This window comes from Danio rerio, chromosome 19, assembly GCF_049306965.1.
Source record: "Danio rerio strain Tuebingen ecotype United States chromosome 19, GRCz12tu, whole genome shotgun sequence".
Lineage (NCBI taxonomy): Eukaryota > Metazoa > Chordata > Actinopteri > Cypriniformes > Danionidae > Danio > Danio rerio.
The window spans coordinates 6247782-6270000 of NC_133194.1; the positions used below are offsets into that span (position 1 = coordinate 6247782).

At 36.7% G+C, this 22219-nt stretch overlaps 3 protein-coding genes and 1 long non-coding RNA gene across 5 annotated transcripts in view; 3 read left to right on the forward strand and 1 right to left on the reverse strand.

Moving 5' to 3' along the window:
- si:dkeyp-113d7.10 overlaps nt 1–6954 on the forward strand; it is a 28385-nt gene extending 21431 nt beyond the window's left edge. For both annotated transcript variants that reach the window (XM_073931437.1, XM_073931438.1), the window contains one exon: nt 4933–6954. In XM_073931437.1, coding sequence (XP_073787538.1) covers nt 4933–4991 — 59 coding nt within the window. In that variant the 3' untranslated portion in view covers nt 4992–6954. The remainder of the gene's footprint in view (nt 1–4932) is intronic.
- si:dkeyp-113d7.1 lies at nt 5080–6594 on the forward strand. The gene is given in 1 exon segment (NM_214794.3): nt 5080–6594. A coding segment is annotated over 1 exon segment (1497 nt). The 5' UTR covers nt 5080–5087; the 3' UTR covers nt 6585–6594.
- A 1282-nt stretch (nt 6955–8236) lies between the features above and the next one.
- On the forward strand, nt 8237–19032 carry LOC141378997 (uncharacterized). The gene is made up of 6 exons (XR_012394878.1): nt 8237–9477; nt 9548–9629; nt 9769–9852; nt 11537–11754; nt 17198–17445; nt 17525–19032. It is a non-coding gene; the product is annotated as an uncharacterized lncRNA (long non-coding RNA).
- krt1-19d (keratin, type 1, gene 19d) lies at nt 11277–19498 on the reverse strand. Its single transcript, XM_001342753.9, has 8 exons — nt 19056–19498; nt 17708–17790; nt 17218–17374; nt 15247–15408; nt 15033–15158; nt 14877–14951; nt 11585–11727; nt 11277–11482 (listed from the first exon to the last, which is right to left on the reverse strand). The coding sequence occupies exons 1-8, from the start codon at nt 19452–19454 to the stop codon at nt 11356–11358; spliced, it is 1272 nt and encodes a 423-aa protein (XP_001342789.4). The 5' UTR covers nt 19455–19498; the 3' UTR covers nt 11277–11355.
- Between the last annotated feature and the right edge of the window lie 2721 nt (nt 19499–22219).

Here is a 22219-nt window from a genome sequence, read left to right on the forward strand (position 1 = left end):
GATTTGTCTAAGCAGTAACAGCTGTGTGACGCTTGCAGTTAGATCTCTATCAGTTGTGGAAATTGCTGCACACTGCAGTGTGTGAGGTGCAAAAGACGCCAATATCCAAATGCTCTTTAAAGAAAGGATTGCCCATTTGAACATTAACTTTTACCTGAGATTTTTTTTCCCTGTCAGAAACCAATTTAAAATCTGTGTAGTTTTACTGTTGTAAACACCAAAACGAGCGAGGAGTGAGTAAAGTTTTATAGATGGTGTAAAATCAGCTACTTAAATCTCCCTGTTTTAATGATGATTATTTCTTTCCTCTCAGGTCTTGCTCCCTCTTAATCTTTTGAATTTTTATTTTTTTTTTAGCCCAGTTGGCGGATCACCCAAAACATTTTTGAGTCAAAAGCAATGGGGAAAACACTTGTAAACAGCAACCTACAGTTAGAATCCCTCACCAGCCTGGTAACATCTGTCATCCTTATTTAATTCATTTTATACAACAGTTCTGTCTGGTTCTCAAATCTGATTGGCTGATAGCCGTGCAATATTCTGCAATATCAGAACTCCTACAGCCTCTTTACTCTTTGTGTACTACTCCGCCCACATACAGCCAGCAAAAAGCAGACACTACAGATCTAAAGTTTAAAAGATGCTCGCTCAGCTGTTTAACTGTCAGCTTATGATTTCAATCCGGAAGAAAGTAGTTCCTCATACAAAAGGGTTTTTGAGAATCTCCATGTTTGATTTTGTTTTTATATACACAATTATGCCATCAAACTGCCTCCCACCAGTGCCGATATACAGCCATATCGCACTGCTACTCGTGTGATATTGCTCATATATTATGTTGTCATTATTAACTTAATATTTTGCCTTATTTATGTGTTGTGCATAATCCCATTTGCACAACAGTTCTGTCTGGTTCTCGACTCTGATTGGGTGATAGCCGTGCGACATTATGCAATATCTGAACTCGTGCAGCCTCTTCACTCTTGTGTATTACTCCGCAACAGCAGATCGATAAACTCACTAGTTGGACAAATATTGCAGCTGTTGGACAACATAATGTACTTTTGAGACTTTTTACGAGAGAATGTAGTTGTTTAAAAGTAGTTTCTGCTGTTCTGACATCAGCTGCAGATGTGAATGAATGGCGGAAGAAAGTAGTTCCTCATACAAAAGGATTTTGAGACTCTCTGTAGTTGGTATATTTTTATATTTACGATTATGTCGTTAAACTGTTGTATAAATGCAAAACCAAATGAGTAGCAGTGCGATTTGACTGTATATCGTCACTGGTGGGACATTAACTGTATGCGTTCAGACCGAAAGAGGCGTCAAAGTAGCCGGAAGTCATTCATGCAGCGTGGCGCATCTTCACCAGTGTGGGCGTCAAGGACAGTTGAAATCAAGTCAATTTTATGGTAATGAGCTATGATGGGATTTAGCGGCAAGCAATCGGAATGTAGACGTCCACGCTTGAGAGGATTCCAGAGAACACTGTCACTGTAAACTTTGGTTCCGACAACAAGGATTTGATAATTGCAGTCGTCAGATTATTTGCAATTTTTTCTTACAGGAACATGCATTTAAAAAGTTACTGGCAAGTTACTGACCAATGTGCATTAATTAAAACAAAAAAATAATAATTTAAAAAAAAAAAAATATATATATATATATATATATATATATATATATATATATATATATATATATATATATATATATATATATATATATTATTATTATTTTTTTTTTTTGGCTGCTTCAAAATATTCCAGACATTTCGACACTCATTGGATAAGTGGAGCGAAGCCACACCACATGCAACTTGATCTTCCGTAGTTAAATAAATTTGTAAAGAAGTGCTCAACATTTTCACGCAAGAAAGCATGTTTGATGCGGGAATGTAACTGATATGATGCTGCAACGACAACTTTAAAAATACGAGATCTATATAACGAATTTTGACGCTCTCACTGCCTGGGTTGAAGGCAGACAGCCTTGTCGCCAGGGCGGCCAGAGCAACTTTTGACGCTTTCACCGCCTTCGGTGTGAACACACAGTAAGGCACTCACGCCTACCACCAGTGCCAATATACAGCAATATCGCACTGCCAATCCTGTGATATTCTTCATTTATAGGCTTTCATGCAATTAATGTATACTTGAATATTTATTATTAAAAGCTAATTTGTGCATATTCCCACTTCAAGGGGCGTAGAAACCTGGGAGGACAGTGGGGATACGTCCCCTTTACTTTTAGAGACGAGACAATTTAGAAACAGGGGATTAAGAATGTAAACCTTTGGAATTCATACAGCTACCCCCCCACACTTTTAAAATGTCCACTACGCCCCTGCCCACTTCATAACACATTTTGTCCTATTTTTAAAACAATTGTATCTGGTTGAAAATCGGTCATCTTGCATATCTAATTTACGCATCTCAATTAATCACATCATTTGTTTATTTTAGATATGTTGTTTACAATTATTGTTTGATAGATTTGCTATATTTACACTCATTAGCTACAATGTGTGTATTTCCACAGCCCCATTGTCCTTCGCAAAGGAATGCGGGTCTCCTCGTTTACATAATCATCGTTTAGTGCTAATCACGCGATATTTATTAATCCACTTCTCTCTGAAGTGCCCGAGCATTTGATGTTTAGCTTTTGTCACGAAGCTTATCCTCAGGGTGATGTATGAAGATAGCATTTAAACGAGGCGAAGAACATCTGGCAGCACAAAACACTGTTATCTTAGTCCGTGCAGATGTTTATTTCATTTCCCCTCAGAGTCCTCCGATAAAAAAAAAACGCGCATTTGTCGGAAGTAAACAAAGTAGGAGCTTAGTAAAAAGCCGAAGCTGCGCGCGCATTTACATTTTTACGACGGAAGTGGAACGGCTGAAACCCGGAGGAAAGCGACAACGGGAGTGAAAACGAAGCGGAATTAGTCAATGAGAGGGAGGAGAGAGAGAAGGAGAAGGAGTGTGTGCGACAGGGAGGCTGCTGGACGCTGGGGCCGAGGTGGACGTGGCGGGTCCGGTAGGGGTTTGATGTGGGTTTTGCTAACGGCGCGTTGACGGCCGAAAAAAAGGCAATGAACAGGTAAAAAGAAAGAGAGAAAGTCGCCGATGCGTCCTTTCAAGCTGTTTTCATCTGTTTTATCTCCTCCTAATAGGTGGTGATGAGAGTGTGCACGAACAGTCGTGCAACTCAACAACACACACGCGCTTCGGTCGCGTTTTTGCATTGTTACGCAAAGGTGAACGAGTCGACGTTTGCGTTTAAAAGTTGCAGCTGGCTCAACTTTCCCACAGCGGATCGCTCAGTTGGCTGATTCAGCTCCGTTCAGCTACAAACAAGATGGCCACTGGCTCGCGCACGCTGAAGCTGTGGCATTTTCACCCTCCTGCCTTTGTATGTTCTTCATCACCACCGCTGGAAACACCGAAGCGCGCCCTGCGTGCCGATGTACCCGCTATTCGACACCCGTTCCGTGCTCGGATCGCGCGTTCGCAGTCCCAGGTCGTCATGGATTAAACTGTTCCGATGTAGGAAAAAAAATGCTAAAGATTTATTGTGTGCAAAACGCCGCCAGATTCAAGAAAGGCAGCAGAAAAGTGCATGATGCGTGGCGAACTAGCGAAGCTGCCTTTGACTAGTTGCTTGTTTTTTTTTTTTTTGGTTCCTTCAGTTAGCTTCGACTAGATTATTTTTTATAATGCACATCTATGCTAAGCATTTATACATGTTTTTATTCAGTATTTTGAATTTCGCCGGCCTAAATTGTGCACTTTCAGACACACAATTACGCGGATGACACGACGCTGTAATTACACCAGCGCGGATCGAGCTCTTTTGTTTTGTTGCTTCATGGATTTACTTGGTTTTTATATACTTTGTGAATATCTTTTGTCATAAACCTGACGTGAACATCTGGTTGGAACGCTTATCTAATGTGTCAGGCTGACTTTGACATCCTGAGGTGTAGATGCTCGTGTCAGATTGAAGGTTTTCATGCATATTCGCTATAAGCGTGTATTAGCGTGCTGCATAGCAAATACACACCATGCGTGTCAATATGTTGTTTTGCATGAATACGTTTGTCACATGCATTCAAGAAACAGCCATTTTGGAATGACGTTTGAAGTGCATGCAAAACATCAAATGGTGTGAATTTGTTTAATTGAGCATTGTTTGGATGCTTTTGACTTGACAATATCCTGCACACGGTTCATTCAAATCATATCAGAATGATTGCGTTTGAATTCAGTGCACGGAAATGCCACATACTGATGTTTGTGATCAAAAGAATTACATGAGAATAAGTTGCAATTATGAATGAACCTAAAGCTATATACGTTATGGATTTAGATCATTTTGGAAAAATGCATTAATGCTAGTGAAAACATGACATTTATGACTGGTTTATAACAAAACTGACATGACAAACTACGTATCCCATCATGCTTTGTGGTGCATGATTAAATACACAGTAAAAGGCGTCAGTTGTGCACATTTTGTGTTTGTTTTTTTCATGATGTGCACAAAAACCTCCACTCATTCAGCTTAAATCTTTACAATCAAGCACTTTCAACTTTCTTTAATCTCAATTCCCCAAATCTACAGATAAAGCACAATCTTTATTGTTTGTAGAGTCATTTTTTTATCACTGGACCGTAGAGTAATTAAAAGAGTATATTGGAACTCTTTGCTGGTGTTGTTTTTCCTTCATCTGTGTGCCTCTGTGATTTTATTTCTGATTTTTTTAGCAGTAATTATAAATAATGTGTTAATACATGCCTATTTCTACTTCATCAGGATATCAAACGTGGGTTCCATTGCAAATTATTGGCAAAGTTATGAATTTTAAATCATCAATAGAAGTCTTTAATCTTGTTCATTGGATTGTTTTGTGTCCTCCCCATCCAGGAGCCAGGGGACTCACGGTTGTTCCTAACCCAGGACAGAGGTTGCCGTGGCAGCAGTGACAATCCCCACTCAGGAACCCCACTTTTATCTCTGAAAGTAAGGTATCGTCCTCATAACGGAAGCTTCGGTCAGACGGTGGACTCGCTTCCACCAGGATGGCGGAGTTGGAGACAGAATGCATCACTTTAGGACTAAATAATTTAGTGTCTGAATGCGGCACTCCTCCACATGACCCTTTACACTCGGATTGTGGCACGCCGACCCTGACCATGCTGTCGTCAGAATGTAGCACCCCCACGCTCAGCTCACTGGCCTCGGAGATTGTGGAGCCCATGGCCATGCTGCCGTGCATCAAAAGCGAGCCGGACCTGGACCCCATACGCACCGTGGATCTGTCAGTGATCCAGCCCCTGAGCACGGCCGAGCTGGGCTCCGATCAGATCAAAATGGAAATCAGCGGCCTCGACTACATTAAATCCGAGCACCACAGCGACCTCAATTCCTTTCACAGCACGGAGCTGGACTCCTATAAGTCACACTATGAACCCAGTCTGGTGTTCGATTACATTAGCCACGTCTCGGACAGCCTGGAGTACATCAAGTCGGAGCATCACTCGGATCTGCACAGCTACTACGCCAGCGAGCTGGGCACCATCAAGACCGAGTACGAGCCCATCTTCATGACCAGCCACATCAAGACCGAAATGAACGGCTTGGAGTCCATCCACATGGCGGAGCTCCGCACGGAGCTCAACAAACTCCGGCCGGAAACCCTCATCGACGGCATCGGGAAGCTGGACTCTGATTTCTCCTCCAACACTCTTTACGAACTTACATCAGTCCATGCGAACAAAGCGCAGGCAGCGCACCACCCAACCAGCACAAAAGGCCACGGGCCGACGCCACGCAAACCTCGTAACCCCACAGGGGAGAAACCATTCTCTTGCACTCAATGTGGGAAGAACTTCAGCACCCTGGGGAACCTGAAAACTCACAAGCGCATCCACACCGGCGAGAGGCCTTACACTTGCTCCCAGTGCGGGAAGAGCTTCGGTCAGGCCGGCAACTTAAAAAGGCACCAGCTCATCCACACGGGGCAAAAACCTTACACCTGCGCGCACTGCCCGAAGGGTTTCACCAAAGCGGACGACCTCCGCTCGCACCAGCGGCTGCACACAGGCGAAAAGCCTTTCAGCTGCGCTGAGTGCGGCAAGAGCTTCAGTCAAACCAAGGAACTCAAAGCCCACCAGTTGAGCCACACGGGAGAGCGGCCCTTCTGCTGTTCGCTCTGCGGCAAGAGCTTCAGCAAAGAGACGAGTTACCGCAATCACCAGCAAATCCACATGGGCGAGAAGCCGTACAGCTGCTCCCAGTGTGGCAAATCTTTCAGCAATTCAGGGGTCCTCAAAACGCACGAGAAGATTCACTCCGGGGAGCGACCGTTCGGCTGCACCCAGTGCGGCAAGCATTTCGGTCGCTTGGGACATCTAAAAGCACACCAGCAGATCCACACGGGCGAGCGGCCGTACACCTGCCAGCAGTGCGGCAAGAATTTCAGCCAATCAGGTCATCTCAAAGCACACGAGCAGATCCACAAACGGGAACGGCCCGATCTTAGCAGTGGCAGCAGTCTCAGTAATGATAGTAGCTAAAAGAAACCTCATTACGTCTCAAAAAGTATTACTCTTGTTTCTTTTTTTTTTTTGTTTTGTTTTTTATAAAAGCTACAATATATATAAATATATTATAAAATATATATGTTTTCATACTTTTTGTCTCCTTTTTCTTACTCTTCTTTTGGGTACAGTCGTGACTGATTTTCTGATCTGAGAGTGTCTATGTTTGGGATCGGTCAGCTTACAGAGAGTCTTTGTATCTTGTCTGATCTGTGTCGTAGTGAGTGCCATTCTCTAGTTTTCTTTCCTTCAGTAAAATACTCAGTGTACACGTTTATTGATAATATGTAATTCTCCAACCATGTACTGGAATGAATTATTAAAGAAACTAATGTTTAAAAACTGATCATCTGCTGTTGTTTTGTTTTATTAAGTTGTGTTTTGATGTGCATATGAAGAGGAAATTCAAATACAAAATGTTTGATTGAACTGTTAAAGGGGTTGTTCACCTGAAAATGAAATACAACAGTTGAACACAAAGAAAGATGTAATAAAAAATATTTGGATAAAAAAAACAGCCAAACTTCCATTGTATTTTTTATTTCTATAGATGTCAATTGCTACTTTCTTTTCTTCAACATTCTTTGGAATATCTAGTTTTCTGTTCAACAGATTTAAGAAATTCATGAAGGTTTAGTACCGCTTGAGTAAATTAAAATTTTTTTATGAACTACCCCTTTTAAATTTCATTCAATAACTACATAGAAAAAACGCAACTAACAGCTGGTGTGTGGCGCACATTTTTTTAAATGATTGATGAGTGTGACGGTTTTAATATTTGAGACTTTCCAATAGTTAAAATGTCATCAGTGAAACCAAGTTTAACAGCACCTGTAGGTTTTGTTTACTTCTATTCCAATAAATGCTGGATTTACAGCCAAAGCACACCAACAATTGTGAAAATGTCATGAAGCATATTTTTACAAGTAACTAAACCATAGCTTTATTTACATTTTTTAAAAAACTGGTATCAGTTCAAATGTTTTCAGATTTTTATATTTACATGTCCTTCTTATGAGTCATAAAGGGTTCAGCACAATTTGTTGACTGTAGCCTTAATCATCTGTGTGGAATTTCTTACACTGAGGTGTTTGCTGGAGAAACACGGAGTGCACATATGCTTTCAATCAGATTTGGTTTTTTTAAAAAAAAGACTTAATCTACAAGTTTAGCAGCCGTAAACAGTCTTTATTTAATATTATAACCAAGATATGGTTGATATTTAATGTTAAATACAAACATTCTGTTTGCATTGATCCCAATATTTAAAGGGATAGTTCACCCAAATCTGAAATCTCTATCATTTACTCAACCTTTATTTTTTCAAACCTATTTGGCTTTTTTGTTCTTAAGATATTTTGAAGAAAGCTGCAAAATGGTACCCATTGATTTCTACACTACCTGACAAAAGTCTTTTTGTCAATCCCAGTTGTAAGACCAACAAATATTAACTTGATTTTTTAGATGAATCGTCTGTTGAACTGCATCCCAGTCATCTCAAATACTGCAGAAGACCTATTGGAACCCGCATGGACCCAAGATTCTCACAGAAATCAGTCAAGTTTGGTTAAGGAAAATTTATGGTTTGGGGTTACATTCAGTATGAGGGCGTGCGAGAGATCTGCAGGGTGGATGACACATCAACAGCCTGAGGTATCAAGACATTTGTGCTGCCCATTACATTACAAACCACAGGAGAGGGCAAATTTTTCAGCAGGAGAGCGCTCCTTCTCATACTTCAGCCTCCACATCAAAGCTCCTGAAAGCAAAGAAGGTGCTCCCTGATTGGCCAGCCCAGTCTCCTGACATGAACATTATTGAGCATGGCTGGGGTAAGATGAAGGAGGAGGCACTGAAGATAAATCCAAAGAAACGTGATGAACTCTTGAGTCCTGCAAGAACGAAGAACACTTTCTTTGCCATTCCAGATGACTTTGAGTCATTGCAGAGATGTGTAGATGCAGTCCTCCAAGCTCATGGGAGTCATGCACAATATTCAATCTTCTTCCACTGCGGCATGACTTCATATTCTATACTGGACATTATTTCCGTTAAGTGACTTTTGTCAAAGCAAAGTCAGACCTTTACTGTCTGTTTACTGTCTGTTACTGTCTCTTTACTTCTGATACCAAATGATAGAGGTCAAGTTATATGTTGTTCCTAAAACTTTGTACAGGCGACAATACTTTTGTAAGGTAGTGTATAGTTTTTGTTTTTCCCGTTATGGAAGTCAGTGTTTACAGGTTTCCAACATTTTTCAAAATAACCTCTTTTGTGTTCGACAGGAAAAGGGAAAGTCATAAAGGTTTGGAAACAATTAGGGGTAAACAGCGAGTAAATTAGCATTTTTAGGTGAACCATCCCATTAACAGTTTAAAATTCAGCCTCCACCATACGTATTAATTAGCAGTTGAGATGTGTATTAATTTTATTGTACTTCTATGGGCCAGTCTGCACCTGTTTTTTCTTTCTCAAGCACTGATTATATTTTAAAGTCCTTTGAGAATCATTGAACTTGTCCAAATAGTTATTATGGATGTTTATCACCTAATTGGAGTCCCAAAAGTCTCCTCTTTCACAAGTCTAAAGTAGGTTAAAGTGAACTTAGCATAAACCAAAGACATTTGGATGTCTTAAAATGTTGCAGATGTTAAAATATGATCCCTATTGTTATTTTACAGGCAGTTGTTATAGTCTGTCCATGCCTTGTAATTATTTGAGCTGCATTAATTAATGCTAAATGGTTTCAAAGTGTAGTTAACATAACAGTGTTATGTATTGCCAGTAGCTTCATGTTTTTTCAAGCATGTGGACTGATAATAGAGAAGCATAAAGGCTTGATTCCCACTGAACTCCCAGCTGTTCCAAGGTAATTAGAGAACTAAATGCATCTGTTGTGTACCAACCTGAATGACTTCAAGCTGTGTTTTGCCTAGCAGGATCTTCTGAGTCAGATCTGTGTTCAAGCTTCTGGCTGCAACATTGGACGCCAAAAAAGATTTAAAGATTGCTTTCTGTGATGTGAGGATTATTAATATGAAATTAGTTATTGACATGGCTTTACTTTTAAAGGGACCTTTCTAAAAAGGTGAAAGAGTTATTGATTTTTTTTTTGTATGATGCCTAATTTTGATATAATTTTCAAATGCATGATTTTTAGATCTAGTGGACAGCAGAGGTCGCTGTCTTCTCGTCATTTGGTCTGCTGGCATCAACATATCTGCTCATGTTTCAAGATGATTATGTAAGTCATTAAATTTTGTACTTGTTTGTCATTTTTTTTAATAATTATAATATTTTTAATTACTTATACACACATTTTCACCCAGAAATTAGAATTTCCTTACCTTTTATTTACATTCAAGTGGTTGCAAATTAGTTTTTAACAGTTTTTTTCAGTCGAACACTAAAGAAGATATTTTGAAGAATGTTGGAATCCGGTAACCATTGACATTTTAAAAAAAGAAATCTACCATGAAGTCAATGGCTACTAGTTTCCACAATTCTTCAGATTAGCCTATATTCTTTTGTATTTAAAATTGTATATAAGTAAGAAATGTAAACATGTTTAAATGCAGTAAAGGTAGCGGTAATGCAGAAATAGTAATAATTTTTTAATTTTAGGGTGAACCATGCCTTTAAACCTATTCAACTGTGTTTGTGTGTGTGTGTGATCCAAAAATTATTTACCCAGCAAATGTTCTTCTGAAGTTTGTTTTAGTTTTTCTTTTGAGTATTTTCTAATAAAAAATAAAACGTGGAACGTTATTTTGGATTTTTTTTTTTTTTTGCAAACATAAAATAATATTCACAGAACGTTGCAAGGTGTTTTTTAATAACTTATACAGGACATACCCTTGTGGATATTTTTGATAATTTTTACCCATAAAAGCATCCCGAAATTTGCAGGGTGGTTATTATTAAAAACCTAAAAATAACTTGTTCCCATGATTGTGTTTAGGTTATTTTTACAACCTAAAATTGATGTTCGCTACAGATTTAATTAATGTGCTTTTCATAGCATGTGCGCTAACAATTCATAACTATAAAATATATTTTGCAGAATTACATCACTGAAATTTGTGAATGCTGCATTTAATCAAATGTCAAAATTGGCCAAAACAAGTAATAACGATGAATAAATAAATAGCAGCAGTTCATTCCGTTACCCTAATTAATAAATAAATTAAAATTACATTTTAATTCGACAAAATGACTGTTTGGAGCATATTGACGTAGTTTCAGCAAAATTACGTCGTGTCACCTGCCTCGGATGAAGTGAAGGTGAGTAAACTAGACTTCACCATAAATTAACAGCAAATTAGCATTTTAAGGGGTAAACGATTACATAAAGAAACAATTATTAAACGTTAAACTGACAAGCGACAAAACTCGCGCGCTTTTGATAAGTTATTGTACAAGTTGTGGATGCTAGTGCTAGCTCTTGATGTAAACAAGACTAATTCGCCAAGCATTACTACTAATATTAATTTATCTAATTAGTTTTAGAGTAACAAAAGGCCAACTAAACAAGTTCGGTGAAAATAAAAGGTAAAACCCATGTTGAACTGAAAGAACCTAAACAAATATGTACATTGAGGAGCGCCACCTGCTGTTTTCACACTGTATTTTCTTGAATAAAAAAGGGGATTACCTCAAACACTTAAGTTAGAATACACTGTAAATGCTGTTTTATTTGGTTTCCAGTTCTGTGCATATACTGCAAATACAAACAGGCATTATTATATCAGATCAATCTGCGACTGTCAGACATGGTTGAAGAGCTGGAGGTGGAAACCACTTTTCCATCTACAACCTCTTCCACGACTGTGATGACTTTTGTTCTCGAGGTGGAACTGGAGGTTGTTTTGACACTGTAGAAGAAACACAATAGTTATTTTAAGTATCATATTTTCTTTTAATTGTAGGATTTAGATCCGAATGACAGGCCTGAAGGTGCAGAAATCAATACTCACGTGGCTTCTCCATCCAGCAGTCTCCTGTACTCTGCGATCTCCATCTCCAGTCTGGCCTTGATGTCCAGAAGCATCTGATAATCATGACGTTGGCGCTCCAGATCAGCTCGGAGCTGCACTATCTGCTCCTCCAGGACAGTGACCTGAAAACACAGAGTATTTCATCAGGTGTGAGTTGATTTGGTCCTGTTCTTCAGCTCTTATATGAGGGTATTGAAGTACAAGGTTATTTTAGTAAGCAAAGACTACAACTAAAACAATTGGTTAAAGAAAACAATTTTTTAAATAAAAAAAAAACTAAATTAAAATAATTATTAGTAAAAATTATTATTATTTTTTATGAACTAATAAGCACTCATTCTGTGGTGGAAAATCAGACCTGCGGCTATTTGGAGAAATACCTGTAGATGCAGATTTACAGACAAACTAAATTAAAATCAGTCACGTTTAAAATCAATCACGCTCATAATTATATACACAAAATAGGTGTTCTATATTTTCTTCATTTTTTTTTCAGCTTAGTCCCTTTGTTAATCAGGGGTCGCCACAACAGAATGAACTGACAACCTATCCAACATATGTTTTACGCAATGGATGCACTTCCAGCTACAACTCATCACCGGAAAAGCAAACCATGCATGTTTAACTAAATATTCACCAGAATCTTTAATATAAAGAAGTTTTCTGAATTATTTATATTTTTTTATTTATTTGTTGCATTTATATTGTTCTGGATTCAGTGTTTGTTTAAATGATTATTTAATTTTATTACTAATAGATTTACACAGTAGAGAATAAGCTGTGCAAACTCTAAACTTTACTTTGGTCTACAACAGACGTGTTTAAGTCCAATAGCTAAAACTTAAACTAAATATTAAAACAACATATGCCAAATAAAAACAAACTAAAACTAACAAAATCATTAATGAAACAAGAAAAACTGAAAAAAAGGCATATTTATTACAAGTGTGTTTACAACTAATTTGTACGTGTAAAATGTAACTAATTTATAATAACTATGGTACGTACAGGTTTAAAGGTGATCAAATAAAGGCAGGGTTTTAAATGTTTGTTTTGGGTCTCTCCACACCCTCACCAGTGTGCAGCTTCCACTTGGATGATGCGATGGCAGCCACAGGACAACGGCGCCAGTGCGCTCACCACACACCAGCTATTGGTGAAGTGGAGAGACAGTGGATGGGGATGATTGGGAGGCCATGATGGGTAAGGGCTGATGGAGGGTATTTGGCCAGGACACATTCTTTACGAGAAGTGCCATGGGATTTTTAATGACCACAGAGTGTCAGGACCACGGTTTAACGTCTCAACCAAAAGATGGTGCTTACTGACAGTATGGTGTCCCCTTTACTATACTGGGGCATTAGGACTTACACAGACCGCAGGTTGAGCGCCTTCTTCTGGCCTCGCTAACATCACTTCCAACAGCAACCTAGTTTTCCCAATGAAGGCAGGATTTTAATGTGTGTGAACTTTTGCTTCACACTCTTAAAAATTATACAACTAAGAAGGGGTTTTCACAATGATGCTATTGAAAAAAAAGTGGTTTCCCAAAGAATCTTTTGAATAAGAACCTATAAAGAACCTTTTACCACAATAAAGAACCTTACCACACGGAAATAACCTATACAAACCTATATGTTTTACCATAGGTTTTTAATATATGTGACTTATGTAAATTGGTTGTTTTTCTATATTATATGTACATATATCAGAGTAAAATAAAAAAAAAAACACAAATCATTTTGTTACACATTTCCATCTTTATACAAGAATTGACCTTGTAAATGTTTCAGCAAAACATGTAAAAATCATAACTTTTCATCTCCTCTCACTTAATTCCATAACATGCTAATTACATGTGATACCGATTTCAAGTGTTTGCACATACATGTTTGTTTTTTTGCAATTTTTTGTTAGTTCTTTTTATTATTGTCTTGATAATAGAAAATACGAGCTAGGCATTATGTATGACAGATGCCAAAGTGAGAAAGGAGCTATACAGAAGACATATCTTGTATGTACATATGGGGCTAATATGTAGATATAAAGAAGCAATACAGGAGACCTAGTATATGGCCTGTATATGCACATATATGCACCTCAATTTTGCCTATATGTGAAATATTTACACACATATGCAGCATATATATTATCATATGTGCATTTATACTGTATAGGTTTAGTATAAGTGCATATATCCTCATATAGGTTTTTTCCATGTGGGTTTTGTGGAATGAAAAGCTTCCATGGCTGTTTAAGGTTCTTAATGGAACCATTTATACCAATAAAAAACCTTTATTTTGAGTGTGTGATGGGTAGGCCCACATGGAATCTGTGCGTGCAGAATTCCGCAGATTTCTAGCCCATCATTAATTCTGGTTATTTACTTGAGTACATGTGTGTAAATCTATATTTATTCAGTTTTTCAATTAATTACAGTAACATTACTGACTAATATTCAAATGTGCATCTGATTTATGTACAATGCAGTTTGTAAAGTAATATTTTCTGTCTTTTAGCAGATATATTATATGGCAAACTTGTTTTGTTTACCAAATAAAGTGCATCTAATTGGATTTGCAATTTAAACATTAAAGTTAAAAAGGTGTTACTTTTTAAATTCACATATTAAGGTTTTAGTTAAGATACTCCCAAAATAATTCCACAGAAATCCGCAGAATTTTACCAAAATTCTCTGCAGAAATAGCAAAAAAAACTTCCGCAGATTCCGTCAGGCCCTGGTAATAGGGTATATGCAGAAGTATGCAGAAGGACTTTTAATTTTTCAGTAATCTGTGTCAAACGCTTCCGGTAAGCTGTATGCAGTTACAAAACAATGCTTTAAGGTCTGTTTCCTTTTCAAATCAGCGATCTTCATGATGTACGATATAAAGTGGTTCTCAGATTGTACAAGAAGCACTGCAATAAATATTTTTTTTTCGCATCATGTCTTTAAAATATGAACATTTATTTTACCCCAATATATTCAATGGGGTTTCTGCGGTATAGTCTGCTGAACCTGCTGTGTGTGCATGTAAACGGCTTTTCATCTCGTTTTACACTTGAACAACTAAATGAACACTGAAGTCTATTTTTCTGATTGTATTTTAATTACATTACAAAATCGATGCTGTAAAAGGAACTGTATAAAATTGATAAACGTCACATTAACCGTTCACCGGGTGTTTATTGGTATGAGAAGAAACTCTAGCTGTGCATATCCTATTTCACTTTAATTTGAATTTTGAAACCTGAGCTTTAATCTGCTAACCTGATGCTGGTAGCCAGAGAGCTTCATCGAGTATCGATTCTTCGTGTCGGACAGCGTGGTCTCCAACGATGCTTTCTAGAAGGCAAAGAACACACAAATTCACAAATCACTTATAAAATACGAACTTAGAAGAGCTGCAAATGAACCATCTCTGACCAAGGCTAGGAGGGACTGGAGTTCGATTTCCAACGCCTGCAGTCTGGATTTGACCGCGTTGATTTCAGAGCGAGATGTTTTCAGGTCTGTGGTGCTGGTGACGACTTCTTGTTTCAGAGACTCTGACTGAAATAGAACATTGAGAGACGTTAATGAGCTGTTTTTACATCATTTGGACAGTTTATTAGGACTTGTGTGTGTTGATGAATCTCACCTTTGTCTTGAACCACTGCTCCAGTTCTCTTTGGTTCTTCGCTGTGACTGCTTCGTAATGTTCACGGATTTCTGCCAGGATTTTTGTGAGATCTTGGTGTGGAGCGGCGTCTACTTCGACGTGGACCTGTCCGCTCATTTGTGCGCGCGCAGCCAAGAGATCCTAAGATTGTGTGAGAGTTCATAACATGTCATATGTCAAGTACTAGACATGTAAGAAAATCACTTTAAAACATATACAGTATATACAGTTGAAGTCAGAATTATTAGCCCCCCTTAATTATTAGCCTCCCTGTTTATTTTTTTCCTCAATTTCTGTTTAAAGAAGAGCAGATTTTTTCAACACATTTCTAAACATAATAGTTTTAATAACTCATTTCTAATAATTGATTTATTTCACTTTGCCATGATGAAAGTAAATAATATTTGACTAGATATTTTTAAGACACTTCTATACAGCTTAAAGGGACATTTAAAGGCTAATTAGGTTAACTAGGCAGGTTAGGGTAATTAGGCAAGTTATTGTATAACGATGGTTTGTTCTGTAGACAATCGAAAACAAGCTTAAAGGGCCTAATAATTTTGACCTTAAAATGGTTCTTATAAAATTAAAAACTGCTTTTATTCTAGCTAAAATAAAACAAATAAGACTTTCTCCGTTATTTTATATTATCATATTATATTAATATTATCAGACAGACTGTGAAAATGTCCTTGCTCTGTTAAACATCATTCATCATTTGGGAGATATTTAAAAAAGAAAAAAAAATCAAAGGGGGTCTAATAATTCTGACTTTAATATATATATTTATATATTTGTTTTAGTCCAACATTGGCTCAAACGTGGGCCAGTCTTTTTACAGCATTTGTTTTTAAAGTGTATAAAACCTCCTTTTCAGATAAATATTGCTTTTAACTGAATTGTTAACTATTTTTATTTCTCATTTTTAATTCAAAATATTGTTTTTGCATATATATATATATATATATATATATATATATATATATATATATATATATATATATATATATATATATATATATATATATATAAATGCAAAAACAATATTTTAAATTAAAAATGAGAAATAAAAATAGTTAACAATTATAAACAATTATTTATAAGCTTAGATAAGATTTTGGTTTATTTTCAGAATAATTTAAAAAGTAACAAATTCCCAACTTATTTATGCATCTTTCCTTTTCATACCAATTTATTAGTTTGCCTTATTAACATTATTAATGGAAACTCGCAGTAAAAATTATTGCTGCCTTAAATCTTTTAGCTGAATCAAATGAACTTTTCTAGTCATCTCAACTTACATCAATCAAACTGATTAAAATATAAAGTTTGTACAACTTAAAATTTTTTGTTGAAACATGATTGACTTATTAAAATAAGTTAAAGCAACATAAAATATTTTTTGTCTGGATTTTTTGTCATTACATAGTGTACAGTGATGTTTCCATTTTGAGGCTAATTTGATGAATACAAAACTTAAAATGTCAGCATTAATTGGATATATAAAAGAAGTAATTATTAGGAAAACAATATGATAAAACTACATCTGAAGGATCATTTGACACTGAAGACTGGAGTTAATAATGCTGAAAAGTCTGCTTTAATACATAGAAATTAACTACATTTAAATATATATTCACAAAGAAAGATATAGATTTTGAATTAAGACAGTATTTTAGTAATTGTATTTAGTATTGTTAATTAAATAATGTTACGATAGCTGTTTTAATATTAAGATAGGATTGAGTTGACTCTTGTTAAATAGTTTGACAACAAGCAGGAAATATTCATTGGCCAATAACATCACCACATTGAAATGGTCTATAGCAATATCAGGAGAGACTGATCTAGAAGCTGAAACCTTATCTGACAAATTATTTTCATTTTGCTGGTATAATCATTTATAGTAATATAATTTGTTGTCCTACAGAGTGGCATTGTATGCTGTACCTCCTCATGGTTCTTCTTCAAGAACACCAGCTCCTCCTTCAGGCCTTCAATCTGCATGGTGATGTCCTTTCTGGACATGTTGAGCTCATCCAGCACCCTCTTCAGGCCCACAATGTCCGCTTCCACAGACTGACGCATGACGTGCTCCATTTCAAATCTGTCAGACAGTCCCAATCACAAGGCACAAGTTTAATGAATGAGGACCAACAGCAGCCATTGACATACAAGGTATAGGAACAAAAAATACAAGTAAAGTCATGGCTGTTTGTTCAACACTCTTCAGTAAGTCTTTCTTTGTGTTCAACAGAAGAATGAAACTCAAACAGGTTTGGAACAAGAGAAGGATGAGTAAATGATGGCAGAATATTGGGGTGAACTATGCCTTAAAGCAACCTTTGTACTTTATGAAATTAAATAATGCTGTTTTAACTAGAGTCAATGTCATGTTGCATCTATCCAAAATGCATTGAATCTACTGAAAAACACTCACTTTGTTTTAAAATCATTCATGGCCAGACTGGTGTTGTCGATGCTGAGATGGAGTCCACCCTTCAGATGAATGGCTGCCATGATCTGGAGAAACAAATAAACTAAAATGACTTTGTTTCTCCCCATATTTATAATATTATATAACATAGCCTGCAAAAACACATTTTCTTACTAAGTGCTTTTGGTTTATACTCCAAAATATCTAAAAAAAAAATGTTGAATCAAGATCATATTCTAGAAAAGAAAAAAAAATGTTTTGTTTTCACAAAAAAATTAGTTAAAATTAGTTTTTTCCCCCCATAGAAATGAATAAATTAAATTAAATATATTTCATAGAAATAATTTCATAAATAAAACTTTGACATGACATGAAATATTTTACTGACCCCACTGGCAGAATATTAAGCCTGTTTTAAGGAAAACTCACTTCAGTTTGGCATATTATGTCTGAAAATTAAAAATTGATAATAGTTTTATTTCAAACAGGAAAGATGAACATTTTTCTTAACCCCGCTGGCAGATTATTTAGCTTGTTTAGAGAAAAACTCACTTAATTTTGACATATTATTTCTGAAAATTATAAATATTAAGAGTCTTTTTTCAGACAGGAATGATGAATATTTTACTTAGCCCATGGTAGATTATTTACCTTGTTTTAAAGAAAAACTCACTTAATTTTGACATTACTTCTGAAAATGTATACAAAATAATAGTTTTATTTCAAACAGAAAAGATGACTATTTTACTTACTCCACTGGCAGATTATTCAGCTTTTTTTAAGAGAAAAAAAAACACTTAATTTTGACATTATTTTTGAAAATTAAAGTATTAATAGTCTAATTTCAAACTGGAAACATGAATTATTAAGCCTGTTTTAAGAAAAAAACACACTTAATTTTCACATATTATTTCTGAAAATGTTTAAGTAATAATAGCATTATTTTAAAACAGGAATTTTTGTTTTTATTATTTCTGAAAATCAATAAGTAAATAAGTAAATAATGTAATAATAATGAGATAAATAGTCTTATTTCAAACAGGAATGATGAATATTTCACTTACGCCACCGGCAGATAATTTAGCTTGTTTTAAGGAAAAAACTACTTAATTTTGACTTTTTTTTTTTTTGAAAATTGGAAGTAAAAATTGTTTTATTTCAAACTGGAAGCATCACTATTTCCATGAAAATCTCACTTCATTTTGACTCGTTATTTATAAAAACAAAACATAATTTTTTACTTGTCCACAAAATGCTTCTGGATTTAAGAATTGTGCAATATTTAGACTAGAAACCAGACAAAATCTCTAACAAAGAGAAGTACAATCAATAAAAAAAAAAATTGGCATACCTTGGTCTGCAGATCCTCAATGGTGACATAGTACGCGCTATAGTCGCGAGTCTTCGGGGAGGCTTTGCCATCTAGAAACTGACGGATCTTCAGCTCCAGCTCTGCATTGGCCTTCTCTAGTGCGCGCACCTTAGCCAGGTAAGTGGCCAGACGGTCATTGAGGCTCTGCATGGTGATCTTCTCATTGCCGATGATGCTGCTGTTGTCTGCAGATCCAGACATGCTGAAGCCTCCAGCAGAATGAGTGGCTCTGGAGATGCGGACGTCTGATCCTCCAGCACCGCCATAAACACTGCCGGCCCGCATGCTGCTGACCCGCTGACTGCTGCTGCTGCTGCTCGACATGCGGATGGAGCTGCCGGAGGACATGTAGCTTCGGGTGGAGTAGCTGGAGGCCATGCTGATGGAGGTGATGCTGTGTCTGCTCTGACAGGTCAGTGAATGAGGGACGGAGAACAGCCGAGTGCTTTTATAATGGCAATCTGAATGCTAAGCCAACAATATTTGGAATTCCAGGCAAGTCATGCAATTACTTTTGTTCTGGAACATCTCCAGAAACTATAAAGGTCACACCTTAGGCGAGTGGTAGGATTAAAGACGCTGCTTAACAAATCCGTCTCCTGCTGCTGATTGTCGAGGACTTTGCGCACATTGGTGGCCATGCAAACACTGTTTCTCACAGAAAGTATTAATTGTAAAAATTGGGTATTTGTATTCTTTTTAGTTTAGTTTTTCAGTAAATATATATTTATATGCTGTTGAAACCAAAATTATTAGCCTAACTGTCTAGTTAACCTATAGTTAAGCCTTTAAATGTCACTTTTAGCTGTATAGAAGTGACTCATAAAATGTCTAGTCAAATATTATTTACTGTCATCATGGCAAAGATAAAATAAATCAGTTACTAGAGATGAGTTATTAAAGATATTAAGTTTAAAAATGTGTTGAAGAAATCTCTCCGTTAAACAGAAATTGGGGAAAAAAATAAACAGGGGGCTAATAATTCTGACTTCAACTGTATATTCCAAAATCTGGGTATTTGTATTTTTTTTAGTTCAGTTTTTTCACTAAATATATATGTATATATGCTGTAGTCGACATTTGAAGTGGATCAATAAGTTCTTGAAAGTTGTCTTAAAGCTATTTAACAGCAACCATTCTTGTCTTGGGAAAATGCGGATCATAAAATAATAGAAATATTTTTAAAATGGAGAAGTTAAGACACTGCAGTTGTATCCAAACAATCATTTATTGGCAAATTCTTATACCTAGTACTATACAGTATTTTTATATCTATACATTTTTATATTCTATATATCAGTCTTATGTGTTTAAGGTGGATTTTCCAGCTTATAAACCTCCATATATTTTAGACACACTAAAAGTTTGGGATCAGTTTTCTTTCTTTCTTTATTTTTTTTATTATTCTGTTCATTAAGTTGGCTCTTATTTAAAAAAATGGTTAAATATTTATTTACTAAATATTTATTCATGTCGTATTATATATAGTTTCAAATTAAATTATTACACCAGTCATTATTGCATTTATTACTATTACCATTAATAATAATAATATTAATAATAACAACAATAATTATTAACATTGGAGTGATTTTTGAAGGATCATGTGACTGAAGACTGGAGTAATGAAGCTGAAAATTTATCTTTAAAATCACTTTTTGGCTTAGTCCCCTTATTAATCTGGGGTCGCCACAGCGGAATGAACCGCCAACTTATCCAGCATATGTTTTACGCAGCGGCTGCCCTTCCAGCTGCACCCATCTCTGGGAAACACCCATACACTCCCATTCACACACATACACTATGGACAATTTAGCCTACCCAATTCACCTATAGTGCATGTGTTTGGACTTTGCACCCGAAGGAAACCCACGTGAACACGAGGAGAACATGCAAACTCCACAGAAACACCAACTGACCCAGCCAAGGCTCAAACCAGGTTAGTTGATATTTCTGTGTGGTGTTTGCATATTCTGCCTGTGTTGGCATGGGTTTCCTCTGGGTTTCTCCGGTTTCCTTCAGGTATATGGGTGTTTCCCAGTACTAGGTTGCAGTTGGAAGGGCATCCGCTGCGTAAAATAGTTGGCGATTCATTCCACTGTGTTGACCCCTGATAACATAAGGGGTTAAGCTGAATGAAACTTAATGATTGAATTGAAACGTTTCTGTGTGGAGTTTGCATGCTCTCCCTGCGTTCGTGTGGGTTTCCTCAGGGTCCTCCGGTTTCTCCCACAGTCCAAACACATGCGGTACAGGTGAATGTTGTTATGGTCAATGTGTGCATTAGCGGCAGAACAACCATTGAGTTTCTCTACCAAACTATTGCACAATCTGCCAAACAAATATAGTCTAAAAATTAGATTAAGACAGTCTTTAATACCTCACACAAGCTTATTTAAAGAGTCAGGAAAAAAAACTTGCAAAAAAAAAAACACTGCATTATTGATTTGAATGCAGATCAACAATAACACAGGGTGGTTGTGCACTTTTTTGTGCACTTAAACTATTTCAAGGCGACGCAGTGGCGCAGTGGGTAGCACGTTCTCCTCACAGCAAGAAGGACGCTGGGTCGCCGGTTCGAGCCTTGGCTAAGTTGGCATTTCTGTGTGGAGTTTGCATGTTCTCCCTGCGTGGGTTTCCTCCGGGTGTTCCGTTTTCCCCCACAGTCCAAAGACATGCGGTACAGGTGGGTTGGGTAGGCTAAATTGTCCTTAGTGTATGAGTGTGTGTGTGAATGTGTGTGTGTGTGGATGTTTCCCAGAGATGGGTTGCGGCTGGAAGGGCATCCGCTGTGTAAAAACTTGGATAAGTTGGCGGTTCATTCCGCTGTGGCGACCCCGGATTAATAAAGGGACTAAGCCAACAAGAAAATGAATGAATGAATAAACTATTTTACTTCACTTTCTCAACTTCTTCTATCAGCGTCATGATGCTTTTCTTGTTGCATATTTGCATATTATTCTTCTAGTTGCCATTTTACAGATCTTGTGTAAACATTGCACAACTTCTGACAAAACTGTTTAAAGAAACCCCTCACGAATCTAGTGTCACAGCAGTTGTCATCAAGAGAGATTGCACAAAGATCACAGGTTAGATAAATAGCAATTATTTTCAACAAGACATTTCAATTGCCACCTCCATGG

Bases quoted from the DNA above. Each gene is read 5' to 3' on its own strand.
- krt1-19d (XM_001342753.9), bottom strand. From the start codon at position 19,454: ATGGCCTCCAGCTACTCCACCCGAAGCTACATGTCCTCCGGCAGCTCC. The intron at 15,159-15,246 runs GTGAGATTCATC...GTTCTATTTCAG, and splicing joins AGCAGTGGTTCAAGACAAAG to TCAGAGTCTCTGAAACAAGA. The intron at 11,728-14,876 runs GTTAGCAGATTA...CTGTGTTTTCAG, and splicing joins TCTCTGGCTACCAGCATCAG to GTCACTGTCCTGGAGGAGCA.